This window comes from Condylura cristata, unplaced genomic scaffold, assembly GCF_000260355.1.
Source record: "Condylura cristata isolate star-nosed mole 26May11 unplaced genomic scaffold, ConCri1.0 scaffold00018, whole genome shotgun sequence".
Lineage (NCBI taxonomy): Eukaryota > Metazoa > Chordata > Mammalia > Eulipotyphla > Talpidae > Condylura > Condylura cristata.
This window is the reverse complement of record NW_004567119.1, coordinates 21039533-21066873: the sequence shown is the minus strand read 5'-3', so window position 1 is coordinate 21066873 and position 27341 is coordinate 21039533. Positions and strand designations below refer to the sequence as shown.

Sequence of the window (27341 nt, the reverse complement as noted above, 5' to 3'; positions counted from 1 at the left end):
CCCCCGCCAGATGCCCGTGAATCCCCTCTGCAGGTGTCAACACTCCCGAATGACACGGGACCCCTGCTGATCGAGGGCTTGGCACAGGGGCTCCAGTGAAACACAGATGCGTATCATAAGTCTTTTATTGGAAGTTTCAAGTATGTGTAAGTGTCCATGGTGATGCATGGTGTTCGATGAGTGTCCCCATCGCCCAGGACTGTGGTTATAGCACCGCTGATCAGTTACCCACAATTGGAGCAGAAAAGATGAGTCGCTTTTGCTTTCGAGCTATACTTTCAAAGGCCCAGATGCCCAACATGAAATGCCATGGAAAACACCTTGTGTTTCAAAGTCTTGAAAATACAATCGCGCTATCTTGAAAGGTAGGAGCTGGGGACAGGGGTAAAGTGCCAACTCTGAGCTCACCTGTTCGTACATGTGAGTAAAATGGAGCTGAATAGAGGCAGTTTGTTTAACTGGAAGAGTCTAGATATTCAAGTTTGCTGGAGAGGCCCTATGAGGAGGAGAAATGGAACCGCCGGACAGCCGGGGGTTGATGCTCTCATTTGCCAACATGTAACTCGAGAGGAAGGGCCTCCTCATCTGTGGTGGCTGGGTGGGCGGTGTCATTTCCAGGGCAGGCTGTGGTGTGGATGGGACAAGCTGATGACAGCCTTGGCCCTGGGGTCCTGGGCAAGACGGCCTGTCCCCACATCCCTGGGGGTGAGCCCCGGCCCCCACCCCCCCACCCCAGCACCACATGCAAGGCAGCCACCCCCAGGAAATGTCCAGAACAGGCTTCCTCCGAGCTTGGGTGAGGCTGCGTGGGTGGAGAAGGGGCAGACCTGGGCTGGGCAGGGCCGGCGTGGCATCGGGCAGACTGCACTTGCTGGGGGAGGCACTTGCTCGGTGGTCTGAAGCAGGTGACCGTGTCGACTTCTTTACCACGGAGACAGCTGGTTATTTGTGAGTCCACTGTAGTGTTCGAACTTCTTTTCGGTCTCTTCACTGAAGGACCCACCTGAGGACAGGGGATTAGGAAGAGAGTTTGTCCAGGCGGATGCTTAGCCCCTGCCAGGATAGAGTGACCCTTGTCAGCTCCAGGGCCCTCGTGAAGTCACCAGGGCAGCAGCTAGGGGCTGGTCATGTCTGGGGCTGGGCACAAGTCACGTTGCTCTGTTAATGCACAGTGAGGGAGAGATGGCATAGAATGCCTTTCTCTCGGCCAAGACTCAGGCCTGTCGCTTCAATGGCAGGAGAGAAATCCTGCCTCCCATTTTACTCCTCAGGTGGTAAATGCAAGAAGTCTCTGCTGGGCACCAGAACCAGCAGTGGCCCGTTAGCTTTTAGTTCCCGCACAGCCCACAAATTGCTGACGCCCACATTTTTGAGGTCACATGCACAATGAGGTGGTGGCCTCAGTTCCAGGTCTTAAATAACTCCGGGGTTTGTGCCCTGCCGGCTGGGTATGTGCCGCCCTCGCCCAGCTCCTTGGTGAGCTGGCTGCGAAAACCCAGCCTCCATCCAGGCCTGAGGTGTCCGCTTGTGAAAACGGGAGGCCGGCTGCACGCCTGCCCCTTCCAAGCTAGGAAGCTGCTCCGTTCTTCGAGAAAGTAGGGCAGCTCCTGTCTCCTGCAGGGTAGGCTGTGGGGAGCCCGGCAGGCTGGGGTGGCAGCGCGGGGGGGGCAGGGGGTGCTTGCCTCACCTATGTGGCAGTTGTACATCCAGATGCGGTGGCCGTCATAGCGGGTCCTGCACTTCATGATGTTGTTGGTGTAGTCGGACTCGGCGACCTCATAGTTGGGGTTAATGATAACCTGGGGGAGAAGTGAGCCCGAGGAGCTTGAGAGACCTATCTGGGGAGGGGGAGTGGGTGGGGGACAACCTGCCACCAGGGCCCCGAGACCAGCCCCACCTCCAGAGCCGGGTGTTCTTGTGCCAAGAGCTGCTGAGGGCACAACTGGCTAGAGACCAGCAAGGCACAGGGCCAAGGCCTACCCTGTGTTCTTCACATATACACCCTCTACCAAGAAGGCCCCCCAAAGGGGTATGTGTCCTGGTGTCCTGGGAGGCTTGAGGTTGATAGAGAAACAGGAGTTGGGGTCTGGGAGCCACAGAACAGGCTGCTGATGGGAGTTAGGAGGGGCTGGAGAGCAGAGCGTGTGAAGTGGGAGGAGATGGCGCTTGGTGTGTGAGTGGGAGGACGGCTCCCTGGGCCCTGGTGTTGCTCTCAGCCTCTTCAAGCCCTTCCTGCCTGGGCTCCACAGGAAACAGCCCCCACCCTGTGCACCCCTTTCTCTGTGTTGCCCCAGCTAAGAGGGTGTAGCCCGAAGGAGCAGGGATAAGAAGGGTCACCATGTGGGGAGGAATTCTGTGACAGAAAGGGAATATTGGGGGAGAGAAAAGGAAGGTGGGGGTGTGAAGAGAGGAAGTCACCCCCGGGGCAGAGGGCAGGAGTTCAAAGGGCATGTGTTATGGGCCTTTCAGGACCTGCTGCCTCTGGAGGGGCTTGGCCTGCGGCCAAGGGCTGCCCTAGAGAGTGGTGATGGGGCAGCTGGTCTGGGTCCTGCCCAACACCTGCCATTCTGGGCGGCCCACGTATGGCTCTGCTTGCCACACCTGCTCTGGCTGTGGCCCAGGAGTGCCTAGAGACACACTCGTGTTTCAAATAAGGAGCTCTCTGCCCTTGGGTCTCTTGGAACGTGTGGTCATGGTGTGTGGCTGCAAGAGTCTGTGGCTGTCTGAGTTCAGCCTCTGAAGTTGTACAGGGAAACTTTCAAAGCCCCACTGTGGCCAGCTGTCTGCAGGTGTTGGTTCCTCCCAGAGCTGTGTGTAGGGTGGGGACCATGTCCCCAGGTTGGCTAAATGCCCCCTTGGGAAAGCAGTCAGGGTGGAACGACACATAGCTGGTCACCCACGTTGCCACCCTAATGAGCAAGCTTAAAAGCAAGCTGGGTGGGGTGTGGGGAAAATGAGAAGGCAAAGAAGTCTCTGCAGCAGGAATACACCTGTGTACCAGAAGGAGCCTGGGGTTAGGGGCCTCCTGGTCTTTCCTACCAGTCAGCGCCCAGGTGGGAACACACAGCTGTGTGTAGGATGGTGGGAGGCCGAGGCCCCCTGTTCTGCCCAGGGCTGGTCTTCTACTTGGACAGGGTAAGCAGGGGCCCTGAGAGGTCCCCACAGACACAGGCACTCTTCCCTGAACCCTGACTTTCTACCACTATGATATTCATTATTCTGTCTTGAAGACTGTCCACTCTGCACATCTTTTATGAGGCAGGCTTCTGGGAGAGGGAAGTCACAAACATTTGCCAGTGAGTGGCTTTCTATGCAGCTGCTTTCAGCTTGACAGCACAGGTCAAGGCAGGGGGAGAGTGCTGGGATGCTAATGGGGAACGTTGCCTTGAGTCTGTGGGATATATTTCTGGCCTGGGCACCAGATCTGACCGCAGATGCATGGTGATTTGCAAGCACCAGGTATTAACTGAATGCAGTGTGCATGTCAGGAAGGCTGCAGTGGCCTCTCCTCCTGTCCGCAGGGCCTGGCATCCACTCCCCTCTGCTCACCTGGAACACGTAGTCTCCAGGCGGCACATCAGTGATGTCCACCCACTGGCAGTCGATGTCATGGCGATACACGTCCCAGCAGCCCATGGTGATGCCCTGCTCCCCGAAGTTGGCACACTCGTAACTCTTCTGGATGTCTGCAGACAGGCACAAGGGCAGCACAGGCTCCCAGCACCCAGGCCCTGCCCACAGTCCCTCGCTCTGCCCAAGCCATTCTCCCATGGGCCACAGGCACCCTGCTGGGTGGCTGACAGTCCCGCCCCAAGGGAGGGTCCCCGACCTCTGTGGCACCTGGGCTCAGCGCCGCATCCCCACTACAAGGGTTTCTGACCTGCTCTTAGTGAGTGAAGTCCCGCGTGGGCTTCCCCACACAACCCCTTTCTTCCCTTCAGCCCTGGGCAAGGCCCCTCCATGAGGCCTGATCGCGCTGGCCCTCTCTGACCTTCCCCAGAAGTCACCAGCCTGTGCACATAGCACAGATGTATCTGCAGAAGCTCTGGTATTTCCGCTTCAGCTTAATTGGGGGGCCATCTTGTGTCCTCTGGAGAATCAGCACTCCCAGTACACTTGGGTGAGAAGTCTCTGCCCTTTACTGGCTCACTGCTTGCCTGGCACAAAGTGGGTGCTCCAAACCCATTTGCGGTGTGGCTTGGTGGCGTGTCAGGGAAGGCCGTGTGACTAATTGACCACACATTTGTTGAGAGGTTGCCATGTCTGCGCTCTCCTCTAAACACTGGCTTTACCAAGAAGAATCCACGTGTCTCTCCTTAAAGGACCCAGTGACAGCTGGAGGCGTGCCAGGGGGATCACAGTGTAGGTGTCTACTCGCTATGGGCGGATCTTGGCCTCTGTTTGGGGGAGTCCAGAGGGCTTGGGAATCTCAGAGGGTGTCACTGGAGCCCGTGAAAGGAAGAGTCTGTGGGGCTGGGTACTTGCCACCCTCATGGCTGCCAAGTAGGAGGGACAGTGTGTCAGGCCCAAGCCTGACCCAGGCCCAGGCCTCTCCTGGGAGCCTGCAGACCCACAGTCAGCAGGACTGGGGGAACCCGGGTGCCTCTGTAGCCAGGCTTACCCACACGCCAGCCCCATGCTGTAGCTGTGGAAGGCCCTGGTAGAGAAAGGTCACGTGAAGGTCATCCAGGCCAGGTGACAGTCCAGCGTCAGACTTGGGAGCTGGGTCAGGGGCTCAACTATGGGCGCACTAGAGTCGGCCTGAGGTCACCCCTACCCCCCACCCCCACAAGGTACCTCCTTCACATTCTGTGTCCTCCAAGCAGAAGCTGGCTTTGTGGCCCTCTGCTACCTTGGTGCCATTGAGGCTCAGCAGGTCATAGTGGGTGAACACTTCCATGCTGTGGTAGTGCCTGGGAGCAGAGAAAGCACCTGAAGTCACGTTTCTGGAGCAACGGCCTCCTGCAAACAGCCGCCAGGCACTTTGCCTCTGGGCCTCCTTCAGCTGGGTGATGCAAAGGGGTGGCTGCCAGGGATAAGGGAAGAGAAGAGCAGGAGCAGCAACCAAACCACACGTGTGCTGTGAGTGAGGGTGTGAGGCCACACCCCCCTGGAGGCCTCAGCTCTCACCAGCTCAGGGAATAGTCACAGTGTCCCACAGGTGTCACAGGAATTGGTGGGATGAAGTAATGTGCATAGGACCTGGCGTGCAATAAGCTCAACCAAGGAAGATATTTTTAATAAGTGCTTTTTTTAAAACTGGGGTACAGATCAGGGTTGGGGGGTGGTGAGAGGATTCACCAGAGACAGAGGGGGGAACAGAATAGGCAGATTGATTCAAGTACACTGCTGAGGGGAGCAGCAGGCGGGACAGGAGATGCCTTGGCCTGTGGGTCAGCTCCCTGGCCTGCTGGGGGATCTTGCCTTTGCAGTGGCTGCAGATAGTTTCACAGTGTTGCACTGTAACCCCTTGCTTTCCCAGGGAGACCCCTAGTAAGTGCTTTTAACAGCTCTCCTGAGTGCTAGGGTTCTCCCTGCCCCTTCCTGTTTGGTACACTTTCCGCAGACTAATAAAACCAGTTTTTGAAACTTTATAAAGTGGGACTGTGGTAGGGGAGGGAAGAGAAGAGAAAGGGGCAGGAGTCTGGAGCAAGGGAGCAGCGGGAGTGCAGGGAGAATGGGGGGCTTGGGTCCCTTCAAATCAGGAGGGGACCTTCAGGCCCCATAAGCACTTGCAGCCTGGGGAGGGGGGGCCTCAGACCTTCAGCTGGAGCAGCAGGTTAAGCCATTAAACAAGGGGGGAAAGACAGCTCCAGAGGCACTGTGGAAGGTGGGGGGGGGTGAGTCATTCTCAGGAGGGGGCCTGGGGAGAAGGGTAGGCCTTCCCTGTGGGCTGAGGGGAGGAGGGCAGCTTGTGCAACCTGGCTGCCCAGCCAGCCTGGCTGTTTACAGGATCGGTGTCCGTCTCTTTACTAGCGTCTCTTTACTAGCGGGGAATTGAGAACAGATGCAGATTCTGGAAAGGGATGTGTTTGGTTCGGAACAATCAAAGGGAGACGTGGCTAATGTGTGTCACAGTGTCTGCAGTTGCTGTGACGATGCTGTTTGGGAAAGTGGGAAACCAGGTGCCATGAAAGGGAGTAGAGGGGAGCAGCTTTTGTAGACTGGAGTCCTTCAGGAAAGAGGGAATGAGCCACCACGCTGTGGGGGACACAAAGGATGGGGTGGAGACATGCCCCCCAGGGGGCGGCCAGGGCCAGCACTCACACACTGGCTTTCTGAGGACTCCTGGCAGTCTGTGTTGATATCCCCACTGCAGGCAGCTGCACTCCTGGTATTTCCAACTTCCTGCCTCCCTCCCCTCCGGCCTTGGCCTCAGGCTTTACTGGGTGAATGAGTTAAAATCAAGCTTTTTACGCCTCCCCACCACTAGTTTCTACCGTGGGCACCTGCGGTCTTGCAGGCCTCCCAGGTTGTGTGGATGCCCGGGGTTGAGGGACGTGGCTGTGGGATTATGGACACCTGGCCCCGGAGAGCACAGGGCTTGCGCATGTGCAAGGGTGGGCACTGTGCTGAGGGGCAGGCGCTCAAAGGGCAGCATCACTGTGCGCCAGGACGGAGGACACGAGAGAAAAGCTGGCAGTGAGCCGGCCTGTCCGCGTCAGCACTAAAAATCTACTGAAGCCTGTAAAAATCTACGGAAGGCTCTAGGCTTATCTTTCATCTGCGAGAACTGATGGCCCAATTGAAACCCTCAGTCTGAGGACAAGTGCACATTGCAGAGATGCCCACACCCCCCCCATCATTGGGACAGTGCTCATCCCCATTTCAGAGACTCCTAGGGGTGTTTCCCAGTGTGTGTGTGTGGGGGGGCGCGGGGGAGGGCGCTGTCTTTCCCATGTTCGGGCAGCAAAATCAGCTGTAACAAGGGCCGAAAACTGGCCCTCAGAGGCCCCACAACACCTGGGGTGTGGGTGACCCTCTCAGGCTGGGGTGGCTGCAGAACAGGCCCAGGCCCTCCCCTGGAACACGGGCAGTGAGGCAGAGTGAAGAGGGGAATTGAGCCGGTAGGCCTCCTAAGGGGAAGTCAGAGGCTCTTTCCCCTTCCTCCTGTGTTTGCTTGTTCTAAAAATAATGCCGGAAGTTCCTAAGTTGGGCTTCCCCCAGGTCACTCATGTTTCTGGGGAAAAGGACACTGAGCCAGGGCCACTGAGCGCTCACAAGGACGCACTCTGTGGCCGCTGAAGCGATGACTTTGAAGGAGTATTTTGGCCCCTCGAAGGGGCAGGATGAGACATGAGGTCTGACTCACTGCCTAAAACATGGCTGTGTCTTCAGAGCGGGGCTTATGTTACCATGTTTACCGGCTGGAAAGACTGAAGAGAAGTAGGTTTATGTCCTGCTGTCTAAATAATATTCAGACACAGCCCACAGACGGCCTGTTGTAAGGCTGACCTTTTCCCTCTCCTGCTGCTTCCTGCGGACTTGATCTAAGCCTCGTTTTTCCCCTGCAAACACAGGAGGGAGAGAGCTGGTCTGGAGCCTCCCTACTCTAGCTCGCTTGGGTCCCTCCTGGAGCCTCCTGGCTTTACTAATTCTTGGGCATCAGTGGCATCACCCTGGGGCCACTCGTCCCAGCAGGCTGACTTAGAGCCCAGGGGCACCTCCTTGACACCTGTACATGCTCTCAGAAATATGAAAATGACCTCGCCCTGGACAAAGGTCACTGAAACCAGGGATGACTGCAAAGGTGGGTGGGAGGTTGGCTATGTCCTTTGTTATTTTTAAGGCCCAATCGAAATCCTCAGTCTGAGAACAAGTGCACACTCCAGAGATGCCCACACCCCCACATGATCCTGGTGCCCCACACTGGACAGTCCAGGCCGCTTTCTGCTGAGGTTGGGACAGCACTCAGTCCCCATTTCAGAGACTACTGGGGATGTTCCCCAGTGTCGGAAGGGGCTACCCCACCCTTTCCTATGTTCAGGTTGCAAAATCAGCTGTAATCAGGGCCCAAAACTGGCCCATGAAGGCCCCACAATGCGTGGGGTGTGGGGGCTTTCCTCAAACATGGGGGCTGCACCGCACACAGGAGTCTCCCCAATGTAGCAGTGTGTCCTGACTGAGACACTGCACCTGTGCACCTGTGCCCACCTCCCTGCTCCCAGCGCCTCCCCCAAGCCCCGGGACTCAGCTGGGGCACACCAGGTGGGGCAGGGCTGCCCAGTGTCCGCCTGCACCAGGGCCCAGCCACACCAGCCCCCTGCGTGTGAGTGGCCCAAAGCGTGTGAGCGCGCGTGACGCTGATGCTGGGGCCTTTTCCTTGGCGTTGGGTTGGTGAGGAGCAGCCCCAAGGGAGTACATCTTTGTGTTTCACCTTAGGGCTTTTAAAATTCAGCTCTGTTCCTCATTGGAGCATCACAATAAATTGGGAATAGTCGTTTTTCCCTTTCACACTGATTTGGTCCATGATTCTCAACTTTGGCTCTGCACATAGACTTCAGAGTGTTATAAATCTGCTGAAATTGGAAATTAAATCTAGAAACCTTTTTTTTTAAATTGGAGGAAGGACTAGCTTTCATCAGATTCCCAAAGGATCCCTAAAGAGGTTTGGAGCCAGGGCCCTGTTGAAAGGCCTCGCACAGAACACTGGGGGCCGGGGGACCCCTTTTATGTTCCTTGGGCTCTATTGACCATGATGGGTGCTCAGTCACAGACCAGGCCTGCTTCACAGGCCTGAAGCATTACATGCTGAGCGTGTTCTTCTCTGCCCATCCTCCCTCACAGTGACTGGACCATCTGTAACTAAAGAAGTAAGAGGCCACAGGAAGAGCAGGGTGGGGTGGGGCCGCCGATCGGAGGAAACACTTCCCTGAGGTCACCCTGTGTTTTCCTAAACCGGCCATCCCTTTCAGAGCAAGCACATGTGATGTCTGGGCGCACCTTTATTCGGAGGGCAGAGATGCAATTATCTTCTACTTATAGCCTCGGAGGCAGCGTCAGCCGCCAGGCCAGGCCCCACCCCGTGGCCCCTCAGGAATTCAGGCCAGGATGCTCACGACTCCTGTCTTGCTCTTTCCTCCCACCCCCAAAACTCTGACTGATTAGGACTTTCAGAACATACAGACAGAACTGGTCGAGGAAAATCAGGGCCCTGAAATTCTATCACAGACCTTTTGAAATGGACTGAACACTCTATCCAAAACTGCTTTGACTGTGACCAGGTCATAAACTGATAGACGGAAGTGGCCAGAGGCAGGTTTCTGATGGACACAGTGGAAGTAACGGAGAGGGCACACACTTTGCAGTCCGCAGGGTCGAGGCCTGTGCCCACCCCACCTTCAGGTATCTTGGAGAAGTCACACTCCATTTGCCGTGAACGTGAGGCTCCCTGTGGCTGGCGCCGAGAAGTGGGCAGTGTTTGCTCCCTCCCACGCAGCAGGCCCTGGCTGCAGGACTGGGTGGCCTCTCAGCTCTCTGGGTGACCCTGTGTTTCTGAATCCCAGCTCAGCCCTGCAAGCAGTTGCCGGGGCACCTTGGTGGTGGTGAAGGAGAGGGCTTACCTGTGGCAGTCATGCCAGATCCACGCATGGCGACCGTTCTTGGGCCGGAAGTCCGACTGGCCGTTGTTGTGGATCTGGGAGGAGAACCGGAGGAGCCTGCGGTAGCCGGTGGTGGGGCTGGCTTGGGCGGCCGAGGCGGAGAGGCAGTTCTCCTCCATGGCACACTGGAGCATGAACATGGGCCGGTCCTCTAGGTAGGTGCTCTGCTGGACGATCTCTGCGTTGAGGACCAGGTCAGGAGCAGCTGGGAAGAGAGACGTGGTGTTGTGATAAGTATTTGCTTTTAATTCCTGAGCTGGGACAACCCCACCCCTGCCTAGCTCCACCTTCTAGAACAAGTTCCAAGGGTCTACCCTGCCTGGGGGAACAGTCCTCACCTTCCCCACCTTCCCCGAGGGTCTGACACCTCTGTAGTATCAGAGCAAATGGACAAATGTGGAATCAGGGGGAGGGCTATGGGAACCCTACTTTTAAGTGACTATAGAGATTTTATGTAATGAAAAGCAAACAACATAACACTGTGCTGCTCACAGAGAAAGAGAACTTTACCTTAGCCTGACTCTTCTGGGAATGATAAATATCTATGTTCCAACGTATGTCATACTGTATATAGATTCATGTTTTAAGTATGTAGTCTGCTAATTCTGCTTCCCTTAAATATATCTTGGCGTATTTCCTTGACAGTAAATATTCATTACAACATTCACTTCATGGATATGTAATATTTTTTAAAAAATCACCCTATCTCATATTTTTAGATTCATTGGTTGCTTGGAATTTTTCACAGTTAAGAATAAAGCTGTGATCAACATTCGTAGTAATTATGTGTATGTAACTATTTCTGCAGGATAAATTTCTAGAAGTGACATTGCTGGGAAGAGGGGTTGCCTTTTTTTGTTTGTTTGTTTGTTTGTTTTAAGATTTATTTATGCTTACAGAACTGGGGTATAGGTCTGGGTGAGAGGATTCACCAGGGACAGAGTGGGGAGCAGAACAGGCAGATAAGATGAAGTACACTGCTGAGGGGAGCAGCGGGCGGGTCAGGAGAGGTCTCAGTTCCCTGGCGGAGGAGAGCTCCACAGTGGCGGGCTTTAACCTGTTGTGCTACCAGGGAGAGCTGGGGGTGCCTGTTTCTAAGGTTCTGATACGTATTGCCAAATTACCTTCTTAAAAGGTTCTTTCAGTTTCAACCTATATGGTGCCTCTAAACACAAATCTTCCCCAGATGCATCTTTTGAAACCAGCTTGATTTACTCAATTAGTCCATGGCACATAATAGGTATTAAAAAGATGCTGCTGCACTCATAGCAGGAGTATAATGGACCAGGCGAGAAAATAATAAGAATAATGAACAGCCATATACCACAGACATTTTGTGGGGGTGGAGTGGGGGATGGGATCAAAAATAGGGGGGTGGCCCTCCCTGGTGGCGCAGCGGGTTAAAGCACTGCACTAAGAAGCCAAAGCCACTTCCTCATGAGTTCGATCCCCGCCTACCCCGGAGGTGACCACATGGCGTGGCAGACCTCTCCTGACCCGCCCGCTGCTCCCCTCAGCAGTGTACTTCGTTGATCTGCCTGTTCTGCTCCCCACTCTGTCTCTGGTGAAGCCTCTCACCGCCCCTGAGCCTCTGGCCTGTACCCCAGTTCTGTATGTACAAATAAATAAATCTTTAAAAAAAAAAATAGGGGAGGGAAGAGCATGGGACTATGGTGATGGCACACGGGTGACATGGTGATGGGAAGCCCGCGGGGATTACAATTGAGGTGAAAAAAAAAAATTTACAAAATGATGTAAAAATAAACTGTTATAAAATTTAAAAAAAGAGATGCTGCTGCAATCTCTGTTTACTAAACAAGTGTATCAGAAGATTTAGCTTCTTTACAAAAGGACTAACCATAAGTATTCTTTAAAAATGAAATTCGGGGCCCTCCCTGGTGGCGCAGCATGTTAAAGCACAACACTAAGAAGCTAAAGCCACTTCAGCATGAGTTTGATCCTTGCCTGCCCCGGAGGTGACCACATGGCGTGGCAGACCTCTCCTGACCCGCTCCCTGCTCCCCTTAGCAGTGTATTTTGTTGATCTGCCTGTTCTGCTCCCCACTCTGTCTCTGGTGCCCCTGCACGTCTGGCCTGTACCCCAGTTCTGTATGCATAAATAAATAAATTAAAATAAAATAAAATAAAAATAAAAATGAGATTTGGGGCATACACCAGAACACTTGAATTCACAAATATGTTGCATATGGCCCTGACTTCTTTACTGTGGCTTGTGGCACAGGGGGTTCTCAGTGCCACAGACAGCAGCAGGTAGCAGCAAGGCCACCCAAGGGGCTCAGTGTGGAATCCAAGGGCATGTGAAGGGGCATGTGATGGCGGTGGGGCTGGGAGTGGACATGGGGTGGCTCCCACTCTGAGAAGTAGCTCCTCTCCTAGCACAGGTCTGGACGCAACATTGCTGGCGTGTTCCGGGCGCCAGTTTCTGGAGGGTGTTGTGTGAGTCTCGTTGTTGGGCTGTCTGTACCCAATACACAGTCCCTCTGCTTAACTGAGCAAAAGGGGTCTGCAGGGGGCCTCTGCTTTCTGAAAGGTCAGTCTGCCCCTAGGTCTGGGGCCTTAAGGGAATGTGGTCAACACTCCTCCGGTGGCCTGGGAGCTGTGCTCCTGGAGGCCTGCATTCACCCCCCACTGGCTGAGTGTCACAGTGAATACTGCTCTGGGCTCTCTGGAAGCGCCCCAAGGCAGACTTTCTATTCCAGCTGAAGAGACAGAGACAAGCTCCATGAGTTACTTCATTTCAGTTGTAATTAAAAACCCCAAGGTTTTGTGCTCCCCCTTTTTCAGCTGGAGCTAGCTGAGGCAGAGTCACTGTCCAACTCATGTAGCTTGTTGCTGGTAGAGCGGGTGAGAATCCAGGTCTTCTCCCCCTGGCACTTGACCTTGGGAGGGGCAGCTGAGGCTGTGCATGGCAGGAACGGCCGGCGGTACCCGCAGCTCCTGCCGTCCACCTCCGGGCTCAGCCCAGTGATTGATGACTATTAATAAGAGCTTAAAGGAGCAACAAGGGGCACACAGTGTGAACCGTAAGGGGAAGGGACCAGCTTTGGGGGGTCATTTTAGTTGTTTCCTGAATGATGAGCAGAGATAGGAGGCAAAAATCTCCGGGGAGAGGGCAGTGTTATGTTGGGGTGCAGGTAGTTGCTCTCGCCTCCGCTTCTCTGGTCTCTGCTTTCAGGTTTTGCTCAGCTCATGGCAGAAGCCTGGGACCTTGAAGGGTGTGGCCAGTGAGGTGCAGGCCCTGAGCCGGCGGGAGGCCGGGAGACGAGCCCCAGAGACTCACTTTCTGAGCAGGCCACTCCAGCGCCGTACTGCACCCCGCCCTGGGGGCAGGCCACGTCCTCGTCACGCCGGCAGTGGGCCAGGGACAGCTCCGTGCCTGAGCACTTCACGCCGCTCATGACCACTTTGTTGGCGTAGATGTTTCCCTGCCAGTACCAGGTCTCCTGGACAAGCCAACACAAAGAAACAGCCGGTACATCACTTGAATTTTCGCTTTCTCGTATTTATCAACTTTAAACCAAAGGGAAAAAACCCCAAGGTTTTATGCTCCTCTTTTTTCAGCTGGAGCTAGCGAGGCAGAGTCGCCGTCCAGCTCATGCAGCTTGTTGCTGGTAGAGCGGGTGAGAATCCAGGTCTTCTCCCCCTGGCACTTGACCTTGGGAGGGGCAGCTGAGGCCGTGGTAAAGGGTGCATGGCAGTTCTTGCTGCCCACCTCCGGGCCCAGCCCAGTGATTGCACTTTTCCTCTAAGCCTGGATGTGAGCTTAGAATCCTCAACACGGTGCTCCACGAAGACACTGGCAAATGCCAGGAAAGCAAAAAATGTCTCCACCATCCTCCACCCTAATTGGTTCTGTTCTACCTCTCACCCTCCAGAGAGACAGGAGCCCAGAGAAGGGACTGGGGGGTGGAAGCAAGGGCAGGCTTGGAACTGACATCAGGTGCAGAGCTATGTCATGTCCCCAGCTGAGGCTGAGGTATTTTAGGAAAAAGCTGCAGGGAACAAAAACGGCTTAGCAGGTGTTCTGCTAAGGAGCACTGTTTCCCACTCCCCTCGGGAATCGGCGAGCAGGGTGCGATGCTCCCTGGCCTGGGAAGCTGAGCTCGCAGGGTCACGGGCAGCAGTGTCAGGCCCTCCTGGGTGCATGCTCAGGTCTCGGCACCTCCTCTAGAGCCACCTGTCAGGTGGGGACACGTGTGGCCCGGCTAGCAAGGTGTTCCTCATGGCTCCCTAAGAAGCCCCTCTCCCAAGCTGGGCCCTGGGGCCCTGGGGACAGCAGTGGGAGTTGGGATAGCAAAGTCAGGTGAGGGGCTCTGGCCACCCCTATTCTGTGAGAAGCTTAGAAAAGTGTTGAGCCTGGATGCTGAGGAATGGGACTGTGTGTTCCTGTTACAGGGAGGAGTCTGGAGGCTCAGAGAGTGCCTGCTGGTCATAGTTGGTGGGTGCAGTTGGGAACAGACCCCAAGCCTCCTCCATCCCATGTTTCACTCTGGGGGTGCACTGTTCCCTCAGGGTATAAGGTCCAAATGGCAATGATTTTTTTTTTTGCTGTTGTTCAGACCCACCTAGCCTCCACCGCATTGCTCTCCAAGGAAGGGCCACAGCTGATGTGACCAGGGCTGCAGACAAGACTTGGGGGTTCCCTGGCCCATCATCAGGAGCATGCATGAGCATGGCTGCTGGCTGGGAAATGTAGTCCATCCAAAGCAACTGGGGGGCCAGGCCTCGGACTGGGCAGGCTGCTTGGCCCTGGAGGACTGAGTCACTTCCCTCTAAAACAGGTGCATCAGGACACCCCAGGGTCAGTCTCCAGCCCAGGTGCACAGTGCTGAGGGGACCCTCATTCTGCAGTGGGGAAACTGCAGGTGGATGAGGGGGTCATGGCCTGCCTATGGGAGAAAAGAGAGGGGCAGAAGGGAGGCCAGGAGGAGGTTCCTGCGTCCTGGTCCTGGGCACTATGCTGTCTACCTCCGAGATGGCTGAAGGTCAGGGAAAATGGGGACCGAGTAAAGATGGATGGAACGTGGGGTCTGAGCCACTTCTTACCTGGAATGCATTGCTGGCGAACCCCAGGCCCAGCTGCCGGCAGACCACCATGGCCTCCACAATGCCCCAGTTCTCACCACACACTGTCCCCCATACGAGAGACCCGTTCCTCTCTGCCAGCACCTCCACCCTGCCCTCGTAGGGGTTCCGGCCCCCGTTCAGGCGCAGCTGTGAACAGAAAGGAAGGCATGGTCACAGGGAGGGTCGGAGGGGAGCTCCGCCTCGACTGGCATCAGCCCTGCGCCCCCCAAGCCCACCTGGCCAGCTGGGGACAGTCAGATCCACAGCGTGGCTGAGAGCTGCCTGTGCACCCACAGGTCTCACATACTGGTTTTCCTGGCATCCTGGGGCCTGGCCATGATGACCCTGCTGAGCCCTGAGCACAACCTGCCTCTGCTCCCTGCTCGCCATGAGCCTGTCACTGGGGAGTGCGGGGGGGGGGGGCAGCTCTTAGAATCAGACATTTGAGAAGATGCAGTCAAGGGACCCTACCATGTTAGAAGTCCCCAGGATTCCTTGCTGGGCCCTTTTTCTCCAGCCATACTCTCTGCTCCATGGGTTCTGGCTCCCAATCTTCCCACCCTTCCCCCTGCAGCCCCATACTGTCCTCTCCATCCAGAACTTTCCTCTGATGACTATGGGGCAGTTTCACTTGGCACTTTGAATCCTCATAACTGAACTTGACAAGTCTTCCATGAAACCCGGGCCCCACCACTCCCTTACGTCATTTTCATAAAGGTGCAAACATCTGCCCCGGGAGCAAGCAAACTTTTCATGAAGGGTGAGGTGGTAGCTATTTTGAGTTTTGTGGGCAGTATGGTCTCTGTTGTGAAAGCAACCACGGATAATGCATAAACGGTCAGGCACAGCTGTGCTCCAGTGACACTGTGCTGACAGAGGCAGGGCCAGGCTTTGGCCTGGAAGCTACAGTCTGCTGCACCCAAATCTATGCTGTTACACAAGCCGGAAATTAGGCCGCATGTGGTGTCCCCTTCTGGTCCCCACATCCTGTCAAACTGTCCCATGGATTTATCTGTCCAGTCTCTCCAGTTCTTTGGCTCTCCTCCAGCCCACCGCTCCCTGGATCTCTTCGGCACTGTCACCTCTGGTACAAACCAGGCCTCCTTACCTCTTGCTGCCCCCCTGGGGCTCACAGATCCATCTTTGAGAACACCCACTCATGTGCTTCTTCTCAGAGCCACTGTTCTGTCCTCAGCCTTATCATGTCTCGCTCAGCCATTATCTCTCTCTCTTTTTAAAATATGTATTTATTTATACACACAGAACTGGGGTACAGGCCAGAGGTGCAGGGGTGGTGAGAGGATTCATCAGAGACAGAATAGGGAGCAGAAGAGGCAGATGGATGAAGTACACTGCTGAGGGGAGCAGCGGGCGAGACAGAGGAGGTCTGCTGCGCCACGTGGGTCACCTCCCTGGCCGGGGATTGAACTTGTGTTGCAGTGACTGCAGAGAGCTTTGGAGAGCTTCATAGTGCTGCGTTTTAACCCGTTGTGCCACCAGGGCCTTCGCCATTACCTCTGAGCCAGGCATGGGAGCCTTCTTTCTCTTTCTGTGGTTTCCTAACTTTCTTGACTATGTCACACAGTAAGTCATGCCCGGGAGCCCGCCGTGTCCACAGATGCTGTCGTGCCTGGCTCTTGCTGCTCATCTTTCTCATCCCATCCCCAGAGACACTTCCCTCTGACTGGAACCAATGTCCACTTATACATCCTAGAGCTCCCTATTCATTTCCTTCTTAGCAGCTATGATGATTATAATTAAGCTGATTTACAATCTATTTAATGTCTGTCTTGATGAGCAGACAGGCCTGTGTTCTAAAGCAGATGGGTGTATCAGGGGTTGTGGGTGATGAATGTGGCTGCACATTGACTCTGGGGGAAGGAAAATGTGGTTGCCAGTGGTGAGCTGGGGCCTCCCCAAGTCTCCAGGCCGACCCCAGGTTCTTGCAGGAGTAGGCGTGGAGTAGCTTCTGTGGCAGGAGTAGGCACTTAAGTCCATGGTGGTGGTGGTGGTGGTGGGGAGGTGTTCTCATTTATAGAGAAGCCTGGAGGTCACAAGCAGCTGCCATGAAGTTCTAACATGGCCTTGGACTCTGCTTTCCACCGCCAGGCCCACTGGGGCCCCAGAATTCTGGAAATTCCGTGGTCCTCTGACATCAGCTCCAATGGAAGCTTTAGGCGGTCTTAACAGCCAGGAGCCTCTGGCCTGCACCCGCTGTACCTCATCACCGCATGAGGATGCCAGTGAATCCTGCTCAAGGTTTCTTAAAACAACCCAGACATTTCCCTTTTCCTATTGCTTTGGTTCTCAATGGCAGCAGTACAGGGTTTGAAAGAAGGGAGCGAAAAGTGTAGGAAGCTGAAATTTTCTGAGCACGCGCAGGGAAAACGAAACCCTCCTAGCCAGTGGCGTGTGGCGAGGCTGTCGGTGTTTTGATAAGGCTGTGGTTAGCCAGCCCCACACCTAATTTTGGAGTTGGGGATAGCAGTTGTGGTAACTCAATCCAGATGTTAATGTGAAGGAAGCATGGTGCTTTCCAGCTCACATTCCACACAGTGGCTTGGGCAAGCCAAGGCCAGCCCCACAGTTCAGAGGTGAGCTGGGGGTCAGCAAGAGGGCGGTTCCTTGGGTGGGCTCGTTCTGAGATACCCACCTGCCACTCCCACCTGCCTTCCCGGTTTGCCTCCTCTCTCCCCGCAGTGACAGAAACAGGGCTGCTCTGTGGCTGGGTGGACAAAACTATCCAGTTCCAAGTCTGTGACCTTTATTAGCCACTCAGTAGCAAAGACAATTTCCTAATAAAGCAGGCGTGAGTGGGAAGCTGGCAGTCATCTCTCTCACCTCATTTTCAGAGGAAAAAACGGACCTCTCCAAGCGATGAACTAAGGAATTAGTAAATGAGTAGTTGTCATGTGTCTCCTAAATTCCCATGCTGAAACCCTTCCCCACAATGTGACTGGATTGGAGATGGGGCCTTTCAAGATGTAATTAGGGGTGAATGAGGTCATATGGGAGGGGCCCTAATCTACACGCACTAATGTCCTTGCAGGAGAAGAAGAGACACTAGGCATGAGGGTGAACTGAATAAAGGTTGTGTCAGGGCAGAGCAAGAGGGCCGCCATCTTTGAGCCAAAGAGAAAGGCCTTGGGAGAAGAACTCTTCCAGCACTTGGATCTTAGACCTCCAGCTCCAGAATAAGAAAAAACATTTTTATTATTTATGCCACCCAACTGTGCTGCTTTGTTACAGCAGCCCCAGCAAGCTGAGACAGGGGTAAAACTTGGGTGTCTGGATGGGGCCGCCCAGGGACACCTATGGTCTACTTGGCGAGACCACTGAACAGCCCCAGGACATTTCTTGCACGGATGATGTTCCCATTTCCTGCGCAGGAGATGGAAACAGCAAACCCAGGGGAACACTCTAACTCGTGCTAATTACCCCCTGGAGCCTGGAATGTCTGCAGAGGGTGAGGGGCTGGGAATGTGGGGACGTCATGGCATGGGTGGCAACACAGCTTGGCTCTGCTCTGCCAACCACAAAACAGTTCTGGAAACTTCACTTTCCTTGGGTTAGGTTTGATTTGAAAACCTCACTCCACCCAACTCTAGTCTACCTGAAGCAGGTATGTGCAACTGCATACGGGACCTCTGACACATCAGCCCTGCAACTCTAGGCGCTGGGAGTTGGCCAGCAATCCCAGAGGGCGGGCCTTCCCCAAGGCTATGGGCTGCGGCCTCGCTCCTGCTCACCCACTGCAAGAGCACAGCGTGGATGAGGGCTGCTGCTCCCATCTTTGCCTGTTGGGCACTGAAGTGCATGAGATATTATGGTGGATCCTCTCAGCATGACAAGAAGAGGGGACCCTGCAGAGGCCTTTAGCATTAAGCAAGGCCAAAAATCACTGTCAGAGCAGAGACCTAACTTGGGAGCCACCCTGCACCCCCACGTGTCCCATTTGCTTATTTTTTAGATGTATTTATTTATGCATAGAAGAACTGGGGTACAGGCCAGAACTGCGGGGGGGGGTGGCGTGGGGGCTGTTAGAGGATTCACCAGTGACAGAGTGGGGAGCAGAGCAGGCAGACTGGCTGAACACACTGCTGAGGGGAGCGGTGGGCGGGTCAGGAGAGGTCTGCTGCGCCTTGTGGGTCACCTCCGGGCTGGGGATCGAACTTGTGCTGCTGTGGCTGTGGCTAGCTTCATAGTACTGTGCTTTAACTGCTTGCCACCAGGGAGGGCCCTCACATTTGCTCACTTTAATAAACAGTTCAGAGGCTCTCTGAACCTGCCAGCATGTACTGGCGCTGCAAGGTGCCTGACCACGCTGGCTGAATGGAGAGATGCATGGGCTCTGCTGGGCGCTGCTGGGGGACTGGACAGACCTCCCAGCGAGAGGAAGTCATCGCAGCGGCAAGGCTGTGTCCCCTAGCCTGGGGACACAGGCAGGTTTGGGAGAACCTGTCAGGAAGGGAGGTGGCTGCTCCTCTGACTGTCATGCTGCTAAATTACCTTTTTCGTTCCCTTTACCAAGTCACTGTCTTCCACCCCAAATACGGCTCTACTGAGCTTACATCTGCGTGGTCTGCAGAACTGCTGTGACTGTGGATCCTCTGGGTCCTTAGCATGGGCCTTTGCGTCACTGGTGCTGAGACCTTGAGTGCCTCTCAGAAAGGGCAGCTGAGGTCATATCCCAGTTTAGTCCAGGGCTGGAGCACACAGTGGATGACCAACATCTGCCGCTGAGGGCAGTGGTGCTTCCGAGTGTTGTCTCGTCATTTGTCCCAGGGACAGAAGCCAGTTAACAGTGACCCAGCAGGGTCTGCAGGATTTCAGAGCTCCCTAGGCAGGGCCTGAGCACTTTGGGGGCTCTCAAAGCAGGGCTGGGATGCTTTGGGGGCTCCCCCTTGCCACCTGTTGGAAACTGCAGCATGAAGCTACCTGGTTTGCAGTCTCTGGAGCAGCCTAACACAACACAGTGTCACGTGCGGGGTCCTCACCTTTCTCTGGAAGCCCATGATAGGGATGTTACACCTCACACCAGCATCTTCCTCGTGGTTACAGCCCTGAGACTCGGCATTGAATTTGCAGTCTATGAGGGACTTCTCATTTCCAGTGCATTCAATTTCGTTGAGGTGGATGGGTCCTATCCCTGGTGAAGGAAATGAACATATGAAGAACACTGTCAAGAATTAGCAAGGTCCCAGGTAGTAGGAACACACCTGTCCTGCCCTTGACACTCGCCTTGCTGCCTCCTTCCGAAGCTCAACAGCCCTCTTCTCCCCGGAGACAGCTAGGACTCACTTCTCCCGTAAGAGCAAAAACAATTTACCACTAGCTTTTTTTTGCATGACATGGGCCAACTCACTCAGCCTCGCTGAATGTTTGTTTTCTCATGCACTGAAGGAGTTGGGTTGGCAGACACCTCAGTTCCTTCCCACACTGAACATTCCCTGAGTCGGAGTCACTGCACAGTCGGGGACCCCACAGGAAACAGCTGACATAGCTAAACTGAATGATTTAATTTAGAATAGGGAGATTTTTTAAAATAAAGGTGTGGGCAGAGTGCAGGGAATCACAGAGTCACAGCGCACAGGACCTAGGAGCCGGGACACAGATCCACTCCCGCTGTGGGGGCAGGGAGGTGGCACCTGCTAAGAGCTGTTACCCCTGGGGATGTGGAGCCAGTGGCCCAGGGGCCCTGTAGGGAGAATAAATACCTGGCCCTTTCCTCGCTCCACCTCTGGTCTCAGCCAGGCTCTGCTGGCCACACCCAAGCATGCCGCTGGGCAGTGGGCAGTGGGCAAGGGTGGAGGGTGGCCCTGCGAGGCAGACGGAGGATCCAGGCATGATCTGAGGGACGCTTGCTGCCGGGGAGACCAGGGAGAGCGGCTGGCTGCAGGGGAGAGATGCACAGCCCGAGCAGCATTCAGCCCAGCTCACAAACCTCTCCTGTGTGTGGCTCATCAAGAGGACCAGTCTTGGCCACTGGGGCTCCGTCTGGGGCGTTGCCCACCCACAGGCTCCTCCCTCCCCTGTCCCTCACCAGCCTCCTCTCCTTCAGGTCCTGTCCCTCAGCTGGCAGACGCACTAGTCTCCTGTTGCCAGCCCTCACCCTCACGTTCCATCTTGCCTGTCACTCTTCAGGATGAACTTCCTGGAAGAGCGGGTGGGGTTTGTCCTCTCTACTCTGTAGCCACGGCAGGGCCTTCCGTGGGCCTATCTGCCATCCCTCCCCGCCTCAGAAAATGGCAGGTCCCTCTGCCATCCAGTGGCTCTTGCCAGAACCCAGAGGTCATCTCTGGAGCCACCCACCTCCTCCTTTCTGCTGATGTGCAGTTGGTCACCACACCCTGTCCTGCTCACTCTCCCATTCGGGGTGTTTGGTTTTCAGTTCCTGCACCACGTGCCACTAGTCAGCTCTGCTCTCTCTCTCAGTGGGGTGACAGCAACAGCCCCTCATCCCCCACCTGCTCGCCTCTTCCACAATACTCCCACATGGCCGCTCAAGGGGTTTTTAATGCACATTGAATCCTGTCATTCCTCATGTGAAAACCCTACAATGACGTCTCATTGTACTTAAGGGTAAAATCCAGCCTCCGGATAGCCTGCCAGGCCCTGGGCGATCTTTCCTCCTGGTCTGATCACCAGCTGCTGGCTCTCCTTCAGCCCCCAGTTCGGCTGCCGTGACCCTGGAGAAGCCCCCCAGTTTCCTTCTTAGTGGCCCCTTGTGCAGCCGCCATGTGCACCTGTGTCATGTGGCACCCAGGCGGCTCTGTTCAGTGTCTGTGGGGTTAGGCTGGAGGTCCCCGAGGGCAGGCATGTCTGTTCGCCTTTCATGTTCCCCCCTGGGGCCTAGTTATAAGTAGTAAGTGCATCTGATTGGATGTTATTGATGTCGGGGTGCTGGTTGTATGGCAGCCTTTGTGCTGGGTGTTGGAGTCTTCCAGATGAATTAGACACAGGTCCCGCTGAGAAGAGCCATGGTGTTTTTGGAGAAAAATCCCAAAACCATGACACTTCCCCAGAATCTTATGACATCATGTGGAAAGTGGGAAAGATGGAGTGGCTGTGACTTGGAGGACTCTGTTGGAGTTTCTGGAGACGTTTCTGGGTTCACAGAGGCCAAAACTCCACTTCCAACAGCAACCATTTGGGAGCTAAGAGCCAAGTTTCCGTTTCCTTGGAAGCTTCGTCATGTATGAATTTCCAATTCCTTGGGATTTTATAAAATTTTTAAAAACACATCAGTGACTAAGGTTGGAAGTGACCCCGGACTCAGAGTGGAAAAGCTATGAGAAAACAAGTCCTACGCAGAGTCGTCGAGGCAAGCAGGGACATGTCACGGGTTAAGACGGGCCCAGACAGGGCGTCCACCTTGGGGATGATCGTGAGGAGGAGGAGAAGGATGATGGTTGTGACGACGGTGATGGTGGTGGTGATATCTAATATGTATGGAGTCCTTACTGTGTGTTAGGTTTTGTCCCAAACACATTCTACTGACTCATTTAAACCGAGTCATCGGAGGATCAAAAATGATGCAGCTGGCGCAGTGGAGAATTCAGGATTCAAAGCAGGCAATCTGCACCCACATGGCCATGCTATTCCTGAATCTCATTCGGGCGCGTCTCAGAGAATCGCTAGTCTGGGTAGGAGCAGAACGTTGTGCTTGGATAGAGCTGGTGTTTGAGTCTCCCTGGGAAGTGCCGGGAACTTCCTGGGTTCTGTCTTCCTTATGTAGAAAAGGCAATGATATCTACCTTGCAGGTGGAATGATGAAGAATGAATGAGACGTTATATGTCAGGTTAGCGGGGGCTCGGAAAATGGCAGGTAGTATGGTGAGCATTGCTTCTTACATATCACCTCTATTTGTTCATGTAATTTATTTTTGACTGGGGTTATTTCTTCTATCCCACACTTGACTCAAGCTCCCAGATGATGAATAAACATCTGTGGAAAAGTCAAATCTCCACTCCAGGAGTCTATGCAAACAGTACTCCATGAATGTTTATGGATTTCTAGACTATGGGCTAGCAGGCGAGAGCTAAATCTAAGCGCTGCATGCTTTAAGACTCCACCTGATTGCTGGTTAGTCTCCTGCTGGTGGGCAGGATGTGGGCTTAAGTGACTCTCGGGCATCTGGGGGTGCGGGCCCCGAAGGCAGAGCAGGCACACTCAGGGCGCAGCGGGGCAGAACCAGTGCTGTCAGCCGCTCCCCTGACCACCCGGCTCTGTGTGAGTCACGCAGGCCGGGAGACGCGTTTAAGGGCACTGGCCTGGGTGTCCAGTGGTAGCACACCCAGTGGTGCCTGTGGGCTCCTGGCTCATTTTAGTGACCCCAGTTTTTTCTTATTCCTGAATTGTGGGCCATTTTCTGCATTGCCTACAGTGCCTTACCCATCGGCACTATGGCCTGACTCTTCTACTTTATACAAACCCGAGTCTGGGTGGCCACAGGCCTGGGGCAGGAGCAAGGGCCCTGGGGTAGAGCCATGCCCAGCCTTGGAGCAGTATTCTGAACTTTGGGTCCAGAGTTAATTCTGCAGAAGGAGCCTCAGAGATCAGGAATCCAGCCTCCTTGTTGAGAGTGAAGAATCTCAGGCCCAGAAGGTTGGTCAGGTCACTCAGCAAGTAAGTGGCAGGGTGAGCAGTAGGTCCCAGGAAGCTTCCCTGTCTGCCCTTGCCCTTCAGCCCCCTCACACAGGTGTGGTCACTTGATCGACTAGCTACAGCCAAGACTAAGGGGAGACCCTCTGCCGGGAGACCTGACATTGCATGTGGGAGCTGGCCCCACCCAGCCAGGTGGAGGTAACAAGATATCCAATGAGGCTTCAAGGCCAGCACTGAAAATGCCCGACGTCTCTTTCTCCTGGGGTTCTGCAGGCCAGTGTAAGTCTTTGGTTGCTCTGGGCAGTGAAATAATTAGGTCAAATAGCACACGCCCGTGACCAGTGGAAATTCTGTGTCATCCTGAGCTTATTTACTCCCTAGGATGGGGGCCTTTGCCTTGTAGGCCTTTGGAGAACACAGACCAACACTTCAGCCATACAGTAAAGTGGACTGGGGAGTATTTAAGATCCAAGGGGACCCCAAAGAGTTCACCATATCCAGAGGCCTTGTCATGTAGCCTAACTGAAGACTCGGGGTGGCACAATGCAAGATGAAGCCCACCCTAGACCCCCAGACTTCAGTGCAGACCCAGGGCCTCCTGGCAGACTGCAGTCAGCTCTCCATGAATGTGAACAGGGGTCAGACGGGGACAAGCAAATCTGAGAGATGGAGACATGGGTCCTGTCTTTCTCTGCCACTAATTATCCAGCTGACTTCACGTTCCTGGGTCTCACACCCCTCATCTTCCTGATATAGCCTGAGGTCCTCCCTCCAGGCCCAGCTGTGGTTCCAGGCCTCTCTCCATTCACTGGACCGTCGTTTCTGCCAGGGTCTGGCCAATGACCTGACAAAGTTTCCTTCTGCGGGTGATGACCTTAAGTCTGATGGTATGAAAACATCCTCTTCCCACAGGACACTGCACCCCTTACCCCACTCTGCAGCCCTCTCTGTTCCCTCCCCAACCCCTGCCAGCTGGTGCCCTCAGCTCACAGCAGTGACCCATGCTGCTGGTCAGCTCAGAAAGATCCCAGGAGATGCCTGTGCATTTCCTGTTCAAGCCAGAGTTCTCCAGGGAGGGCTGGGTACTCACTGGGCTGCAGGGTCTCCTTGGGGTGAAGAGCCCTCCTTTTGCAGGGTGGGGCTGGCACGGATGGGAGTTCTCCCGGGGCTGCTGGGGGCGGGGGGGGGGCATGGACGGATGCTGTCTGCTGTGTTAACCACTCAGCTCTCTGTGAGCGACCCTGAGTCTCCTATGCGTTTGTTCTTTATGCAGATGAAGGATTAGTTCAGCAAACTTAATTACAATCAGGCCCTTCTCCTTGGCATCCCATGGCATGTGGGGAGGGGCACCGTGTTCTCAGCCGAGACAGGATGTGTAGAGTGCTGCGCCACAGTGGAAAATGAGGACGTTTGGCGTCCTCGTGCCAGGAGTGGTCCACGACCCAGTGACTCCTGGGTCCTGGCCCACCAGCTGCCAACATGAGAGCCTCACCCAGACACCTACTCTGTTCCCTGGGCCTCGTTTCCAAATGCACAACACAGTTCCCTGAGGCCCTTCCAGCTCTGATGGTCTGGGGAGTGACTTCAAATTGCTGTCAGTGAGCAGCGGCTGCTCCGGGAGGAAGGGAAGCAAGAAGCGCCTGGAAAGCACCAACCAGCCTGTGGGCTCCCCAGGCCACACCCCCATGAACAAAGGCCACAGGACACCCCCACTTCTTACCTTGCCCCAGGCGGGAGCCAGTGATGGCCTCTTTGGCACTCCCGAAACCCAACTCTCTGCAGGCCACGCTGGCAGACACCAGGTCCCACTTGTCGTCACAGATGGTTCCCCATTCTCCGTTCTTGAGCACCTCCACACGGCCCTCCCCGAAGTTGGCACCACCTCTCAACCGCACCAGGGGTTGCTGGAGAGACACACGTTCCTGCTGAGTGCAGAAGCTGATGCATATTCAGCAGGCAGTCTGTGCCCACTCGCCCCCCCTTCCCAGCCACTCGCTCCCAGCCCAGGCATCCGGGCTGGGAGCCCACACGCTGCCAGACTCGTGGGTAATTGGGGGGTGTTCCTTCAGGAGGGTCCGCTCTGCTGCTAGCTCCCTTTGTAGTCCTCTTGTGGTGCTTTTGTCCTGGATGGCTGGGAAGCCCTCTGACGACCCTCACCAACCCGTGCTTGGCTCCAGAACTTTAGCACCGCGTCACTCCAGAACCCCAAGCTTTGGAGTGACAGAAAGAAACCCCCAAGTGACAGATTCCAGATCGGTCACAATTCTGCCGTCCTGTAGCCAGAGCACAGTCGGCGAGCCCTGTGGGAAACTCCACGGCACCAAACAGGTCGCGGTGTTTAGGATCCTCCTGTTCTGCAGGGAAAGGCAGGGGAAGACGGGCCTGGAGGCCAGAAGGCCAGGGCTTGGAGAACAGGTGCTGCAAGAGGATGTGGGGCGCCTCCCCCTGGCTGAGATCTGTATCTGTCCTGGAGCTGGCTCACCCTGATGCTCCTGAGGCTACCAAGGCCCAATCAACCTGAGTCTTCAAAAGGTGCCAGCCCGTGAGATATGCAGAGAGGATGTGCAGTTGCAGCTTAAATGCCCCTACTTTTTCACTGACAGCCCGACAGCCAGGAAGCCGTAATTACCTAATGGGTTTATTTAATTGCACAGAAGCAAGTCCCACTTTCCACCAGCCTGTGACCACACTCGCTTTTGTCTTACGAGGTGGGAGTTGGGTCACCTGACTCCATCTGCCCAGACCCATTTTGCAGCAGTTCTGTGTGTATGCATGTGCATGATACACATATGTGCTGGCATGCATGCAGGTATGCATAGATATAGGTGTGCACCTGTCTGTGTGTTTGTTGGGGTGGGGTGCCGAGAAGGCTGTAAGCTCTGGGTTGTCGCTGATACTCACAGGACTCCACATAGAGGTGCGCGTGACAGACCCACCACCTTACTGTTCCATGTGCATTGGCTCAGGCCAATGCACAGACCTTTCCCCTCCCCGCCAATGGTGGGACATGCGGACCTTGCGGGCGGTGGTGCTTTTCTGTTTTATGCGGACCACTTTGAGGGCCACGGCATCAGACAAGAATCCGTGTCTCCATCTCCAGCTGAGGGAGGTTCCTAGTCAAACACATTTCCTCCCCCACCAATTGGGCCTTGTGGCTGGTCTTGGCAGGGTGGGGTGCTGTGACCACATCCATTTTTATAGACCTCAGGGTCGGCCCAGACCCTGGCAGTAGGGGAAGAAGCCAGAGGGATGGAGGTGGGCGTGCAACACCCATCAGTTTCATGAAACTTTATTCTAGTTTTAGACAAGAAAACTACTGGTTCCAGACCCTGTTTGCTAGAGACCTCGCCCTCTCCCTGCCCTGACCTCCCCTTCCAAGCCATGTAGCTGGATGCCAGGCCCCCTCCCATGCAGAGACCATCTATGCCCAGAGCTTAATGTCGGCAGAGTTCCCAGTACCCCTGCTGCAGCCTGGCAGTGGCCGGGGAGCCTGAGCTGGCCTCAGAGGGAAGCATGAAACCAGGGAAAATGTGATGTAACGCTCTTTTGCTCTTTTTAAAAATTGGTTTGCTGTGAACTTGGTTCCTTTGCTTTAAGCCACAGAGTAAGAGGAATTCCAAAACAGTAGGAGCTGGTATTCGGGATGACACATGAGGAAAACTCAGAGGCTCAGACGGAGGCTGAAGAGAGGGTGTGGTCATCAGGTCTTGGGGCAGGGAGTGGGGTTCCTGCGGTGGGGGGTGGGGGGGACTGCCCCCGTCGCCCATGGGTTACGCAGGCAGGTCTGTGCACTGTGGAGGTCCCGTGGGGAGCACCAGGGAAGGGCTGGGTATCTGCCAGGGGTGCCAGGAAGGTGCTCCAGAAGTTCCCCTGGCCTCGGGTTGGCGGCTGGGCCGGCCTCATGCGTTCACGTCACTCTTTTTGTGTAGTTCTGTGAGGGGGACACCCAATGTGGGACAACCGGTTCTTGCCCCAGTTTTCTTTCTCCCTTCTTTCCTGAAGGGGGCCTTCAGGTGTTGATGGGGAGAGGAGATCGCAGAGGT

At 55.0% G+C, this 27341-nt stretch overlaps 1 protein-coding gene across 1 annotated transcript in view; it reads right to left on the bottom strand.

Annotated features, from left to right (window-relative positions):
- Window positions 1-739: 739 nt before the first annotated feature.
- LOXL2 (lysyl oxidase-like 2) overlaps window positions 740-27341 on the bottom strand; it is a 74372-nt gene continuing 47770 nt past the window's right edge. Inside the window, exons 6-14 of the mRNA XM_004685225.2 lie at window positions 25019-25202; window positions 19688-19839; window positions 14670-14837; window positions 12904-13066; window positions 9564-9807; window positions 4798-4913; window positions 3550-3686; window positions 1688-1799; window positions 740-1003 (exon numbers count right to left, since the gene is read on the bottom strand). Of these exons, the coding sequence (XP_004685282.1) occupies window positions 924-1003; window positions 1688-1799; window positions 3550-3686; window positions 4798-4913; window positions 9564-9807; window positions 12904-13066; window positions 14670-14837; window positions 19688-19839; window positions 25019-25202 (1356 nt within the window). The 3' untranslated portion in view covers window positions 740-923. The remainder of the gene's footprint in view (window positions 1004-1687; window positions 1800-3549; window positions 3687-4797; window positions 4914-9563; window positions 9808-12903; window positions 13067-14669; window positions 14838-19687; window positions 19840-25018; window positions 25203-27341) is intronic.